The sequence below is a fragment of the Dermacentor silvarum genome, chromosome 10 (assembly GCF_013339745.2).
Source record: "Dermacentor silvarum isolate Dsil-2018 chromosome 10, BIME_Dsil_1.4, whole genome shotgun sequence".
NCBI lineage: Eukaryota > Metazoa > Arthropoda > Arachnida > Ixodida > Ixodidae > Dermacentor > Dermacentor silvarum.
Window position 1 is genome coordinate 79,574,428 of NC_051163.1, and position 6,000 is coordinate 79,580,427.

Consider the following 6,000-nt stretch of genomic DNA (forward strand, 5'->3'; position numbering starts at 1 on the left):
GCTTAAGGGCTGCAGAAGTAGGCGTCTCTTTTCTCCTTTACAATCACCATATATGTAGAGCAAACGCGCCTTCTTCGGACGCGCGAGAGGCCGTGGGGGAGGGGGAGGGAAGGGAGGCGACGTTTAGCTGCGGCACCAGGTGCCTATTTATATCAGAGGCTCCAGCAACAGTCACCAACGCCGCACGCATTTTGAGCTAACGCGGGCAAAACGCCGATGGCGTCGACAACAGTTCTGCGTGTTGTTGCTACCAAAGCCGCTCACCTTACTTCGTATGACATTGCTGTGTTGCTATCGCATTCATTGCTTCGCCCTTAGGGCGAAACTGTGACATTTTTTACACTCGTATTAAAAAACAAACACGAATTTTCCTGACATTTATAAATCACTATTGTTAGCGAGTGCCGCTTTAGACTTGTGATTTTACTTGCCTTTTTTGCTGCGTTGTGGTCGCTTTTCCTACCCCCCCCCCCCTACTTTTTTTTTGCGTCCGAGTGTGCATACAGGTATATTCTTGGTAGATACGGATTAAACTTCAGCTGTGGAACAGCACTCTTGTAGTGCACTCGTTTCCTTTGTCCTTCGCCTTAGCGCTGAGTTTTGTTTGTTTCCGCGAACCTCAACCGCAGGCTTCCAACGCTTTGTTTGGTTTGCTTGGTTTGTTTGCCTTCTTAAGCACGTAATAATAATACTAAAGAAAAAGACCTCAAATCGCCTCGGTTGCCATGATTATTCTTGCCCGGAGTAACTGTACCGAACAATTGCGTGTCGACGGTATGGGAACCGTTTCTTTATATCAGAGACAGTCCTACTGTATATATATATATATATATATATATATATATATATATATATATATATATATATATATATATATATATATTATATATAAATTGTGACGCATATACAGTACGTGGCGCCTTACCATGTCGTCGAGGTGCACTCGCATAGGCAAAAACTCCATCCACCCTCTTCTGCCGTCAATCATGTTTTTACGAATCTGCAAAGCGAAAGCGATATTCACTAGTGCAGCAACATAAAACCGGTCTTGCGAAAAAAACTGCTTATCCGGTTATTCGATTCACCGGTTGTTCGAATTTGCAAGCCGGATAACCGAAGTAACCGGTAATTCGGTTAATAGTATCCGGATATTCGGATAGCAGATATTTGTTCTTCTGTACTTGTGCCGAAATTACTTCTCTTTCTCTCTTGTATTCTTATATTTGTAGTTATTTTTACAACCACTCGATATCCGATATTTAATCCCGTTATCTGCTCTGGCTAACCTCCTTAACTTTCCTTTCTTAAACAGCAAATATTCGTGTCCGAATATTCGAATATCCGGCTAAGTGGCTATTTAAACCGGATATCCTGAATGCCCGTTTATTGAAATTCAAATAACCGGAGAACAGGTTTTCTAGACCGGATTCACTTCCATCCTGTAAGACCGGAGAGCCGGTCTGACGGATATTTGCATGCACTTAATTATTCACCGTCCACGCGGTCAGATAGCGAAGCATCAAAACATTGCGTGTTTCCCCGCACATTTTTCTGCAATTATTACATGTATTTACCTTAAAGGTAAGGTACTTCGACGGTGATTCCAGTTAATTTTGTGCTTCAATGCATAAAGCGACGTTTTGTTAAGAAACTAACTGGAACGCCAATGCATTTCTCCGCAAAGTTCGGGAATTACTTCCCGAGAATTCGTTCCAAGTGGATCCGCCTTGCGAACTCCACGGCTACAATTTGTAAGTTACAATATGGGCCATCAGGTAATTAGTTAGCGATCAGGTAATTAGTTAGAAACTTAATTAGTGAAGTTTTGTTAATTATTCGATTATGCATTTCAATTTCTTGCGCACGTTATGTCCGCCTCTTCAAGCAGACCAGCACAAGTCGACCAGCACATGAACTAGAATTGTGCTATCTGCCACAGGCAACCTTTAAGAATTTTTGAAAGTGTTCGCTGAAACACCCTGTCTAATATAAAAGACCATATAACACAAACTCACACGGGCACTTTCTCAAGAGACAATGCCAACTACGCAATGACACAGGCATGCACACATAGTCGTTATATACGCACGAAGAGGGTCGCTCCTGCGCAGCCACTTTGACAGTTAATATAGTAGCTAGGAAAGGCGTATATTGTGCGAGTATAAAAAAAAGTTTCTGAAATAACTAAGCTTGAAAAGCGTGCAAAGTCCGTTCAGTGCATAAGCACATAAAATACAGCGTATGGTGCGTTTGTACCAAAAAAAAAAAAAAATTGCAAGTTACGATTTTGTTCCGGAGCTCTAACTAAAACGAAAGGCTTACCTCGGCAAATACGTGGTTGAAGAGCTGGAGAGAGGGAGAAAGAAAGAAAAGGAGAAAGAAAACAGAGGTTATTTGCCGAGTTTACCACACAAAGTCTAAGGGCGCATTTCCAAATGCAACTGACAAGGTAGCTTGACCGAGCGCCATTTGCGACAAAAGGGAACCGTTATGCACGGCCTCCGTGATTGCGACCTTACGGACGCAACCTCGGAGGACATGCGTTACGCGCGGGCGCAATTTCGAACAATGGGAGAGGGGAAAGAAGAGGGAAGACAGGATGACAGATGCACTCCGTGTTTGTTATTTGGGAAACGATGCGAAGTAATAAAAAAATATACAGATAAGAGAAGGCAATTGCACGCATATGGTGACATAGGACATTGCTGTCCAGATGGTCACTGAATTCAGTCGACCTAAGAAAGCGCAGTTGGGTTCACGTCGCTTTCAGAGCTAGAGACATGTGTGGTCCCGGATCAGGGGCGTTTGCCACTGAGAATGCGTGTACTCTGGCCTATGCGATCCCGAATACCTTGCAGTAGCAAGCACCCACCGACCTAGCAGAGACACGTATCGAATATATCTTCGATGGACTCCTCAAGGCCATATTAGTCACATGAAGGTGTGCTATTCATTTGAATGCGGAATGATAACGTTTTCTAATTGGTGCTCCCAAGCGAAACTAACACAAGAACTTGACATGCAGTGAGGTAAGTGCTTACGGAAGAGAGGTAGTTCAGGAATGATTGACAGTGCGCCGACAATAGCGGTTCAAGCGAAGCAGATACCTCCGTCAATAAGAATCATAAGAGCACATCAACTGAATTATCTTGCACATTTACACTGACATGAAGGGACTCACAGAATACCATAGTGGGCAGACCGGGAGGCACAATGCAAGCCAGGTTTGTTACCTATGATGCTACTGTGAGGCGAGTGCCGCTAAAATTCTTAACTGGTATTACTGCAAGAATCCCAGAAAGTCTACTATTCTTAGCTGCAGTCTGCAGTTACGTGGCGTACGTTTGTTCTGACCTCTACATATATCCCTAAGCGGATCATAAATGCAAGCTTCTTCGATTATGCGTTAGGGGGATTTTGCAAAGACTTTGACTGTGAAGACCTAGAGCCAGATAAATATTGCAGCCAGTTTACTTCAACGTACGACTCGGTTCCGAACCTGTCGCTGTAAGAAAATGAAACACACCTTCGGAGGTAAAAGCTTGAGCGATCGATAATTGTTTACCCATATGCCGCAATTTCCATCTTGTGGGTCAAGTTTCAGCGACATTTTTTGGTTACAGTTGGCATATCTTTAGTTTACTTTATACTCAACCTCAGGTCGAAAGAAACACCGCAGACCTAATCCGCCTACAGAAGCAACGGTAGCTCTAGAGAGCAGCGTCGAGTTCCTTTAGCGGAAGTGATAAAATCAAACCGCCTTTTAGCAGATAAGTCACTCTCAAGACTTGAGCATTCTGAGCCAATCAGCAGCTACACTCAGCAATGTCGTGCGAGCCGTCAAAGATTCCATTAGCGCGACGACCATCTCGTTCTCCTTAGATAGCTCCCTGCCAACCTTCCAGATATTGTTGGCGCGCATTCGCGTCGGCGACAATGGCGTAATCTTCGGGCACTCACCTATTGGCTCTCTCACTTGCATTGGGCCGACGCCTGCCAAATCGGAGGTCGAAGGTGCGCGTAGAATTCCTGCCCTGACCACCCGACTACTTCTGATGGCTGGTGCGCAAACAGCAGAACGCAAATAAAAACCTAGCGAGAGAGAAGGCTCAACTTAACGCACTGCTTCTGGAGATGCGATGCCCACAGTTGAAGTGGCTGGAGAAGTCCGAAGCTCTTCACAAGTTCGCAAGAGATATTGGAAGAGCCGTCGAAGTTTTGAGTGTTGCTTGGGGATCCTTCTCCAAATATGCCCGGTGCTCTGCACACTGCATTTTGTGTAAATCATCAAACTCTTGTTTTACTTTTTCACCAGATGGCTGTCTACTGTTTCTTCAGAAATAGATATCTAGCTGGATATTCCACGCCAGATGGTACTAGTATATGGGTCCAGACCAAAAAGCATAAAGAAACAGTTAGCTTTTTGTGCTTTACGGTTTAGTATAAATGTTATGTTACTTTTCCTTCATCGCACTGCAACCTAATAAGTAATTTAAACTGTCGCCCGGTGGTGCCCGTCTTAGAGGAAAGTAACGCCCAAGCGCACACCAATAGCTGGGCAAAAACATGTTGCAGGCGCAAATAGGCAGATACAGTGCAATGGTGATATTCGAGCTAAGTATCCGATTACAGTGAGCTCGAGCATGTTGCGTGGCCATAGAGATGGCGTCTTTCTGTTGACGGGCTAGCATTTCAAAAGATTTCGATCAGAATAATCCTCGCTATAAAATTCCTCAATCCACAGTTCAAATAACAGGTGATTTGTTACGATTACACGACGAGAACAGAGTGGCGAACCGGAATATCCTCTGGCTAAGTTGTTTGTCTTTACTTTTTTCTATCACTCAAAAGAAGTGCCGGAAAGAAAACGTGTCAATGCTATTGGGTGCAAAGAAAATAAAGCGAAAGGCTTTGCGACCATGGCCCCCAATTAAGTCATCCTATCGTACCCATCTTCTCCAAGCAGAATGTTCTCTGTACTCGCCCTATGATTTCCTATAACTACTGTGTCTACCCTGATGTACTAGGTGATTTTGACAAATGGAGCACGAAGACGAGCGATTGCCACTTCCCGCTAGGAACGGGGATGCCAATCTCTTACCAGGAACGAGAGAAACGCTTAAGGTGCGATGCAGTGGCGAGGTGTTACTGGTGGCAGTAATTGCGCCATTTTGGAACCATTTGGTCGCGCACCCTCAGAAGACAGGAGCGTTATGAGACACCACTTCTCCATTTATTCTTTTAAGATCTTCCACCAAAGGCATGTGCATACGGCAGGCAGATAACGATGGAAGATAGGAGCGCCATTAGGCTCCCCTTCTCCATTTATTCTTTATGTTCTTCACTCTCCTACACCTTCCCAAATGCAGAGTATAGCCCATTAAAGGACACCACCTCAGGTAGGCCTATCTGCTTGTCCTGTAAATAAAATCTCTCTCTCCAGCACCGACACATGTACACGGCTGGCACGTACCGATACGAGCAGGCGTGAGCGCTACGAGTGCAACAGCTTGTGCGCCCAGCGCCAATCTTTGTCCAAGGGGAGCACCACGCTGGGTGCTGAGGCCGTGCCTCTTAAACAACCTCTCGCGTGTTCCGGGTGCGCTGAAGGTGCAAATGGCCGGATCGCAATCGCGCTTCGCAGGTAGGGCCGCGTGTAATATAAGCTGGCAATTTGGGCTCGCACGCGTCGATGGGTTCGCGTGCCTTGGCAGGAAGGTGTGGCTCCGGAGAAACCGCTGGATAGCTTCGGGGACTCGCGTTACTAAATGCCAGTGCTCCTTCCTTACCCGTTATTGCTTGAAAGCGCTTGCAGCCCGCATTGCGAAGGCTGCAGGTGAAGCATTGAAGGCACGGGGCAGGCTGCAAGGATTTCTTGGCAAAGGATATTTCGTGAAATTTTGGTAGCGTGCAAACGTAAGCAGGCGCACAAGTAGGAGAATGAGTGGTAGGGTTTCCGTACGTAACTAATAAGTGGAAGTATAACGGAAGTGGAATACG

At 45.5% G+C, this 6,000-nt stretch overlaps 1 protein-coding gene across 1 annotated transcript in view; it reads right to left on the reverse strand.

Annotated features, from left to right (window-relative positions):
* The window catches only part of LOC119466161 (voltage-dependent calcium channel subunit alpha-2/delta-3-like), a 37,161-nt gene extending 34,777 nt beyond the window's left edge, over positions 1–2,384 (reverse strand). The window contains exons 1-2 of the mRNA XM_037726658.2: positions 2,323–2,384; positions 926–1,000 (exon numbers count right to left, since the gene is read on the reverse strand). Of these exons, the coding sequence (XP_037582586.1) occupies positions 926–988 (63 nt within the window). The 5' untranslated portion in view covers positions 989–1,000; positions 2,323–2,384. The remainder of the gene's footprint in view (positions 1–925; positions 1,001–2,322) is intronic.
* Between the last annotated feature and the right edge of the window lie 3,616 nt (positions 2,385–6,000).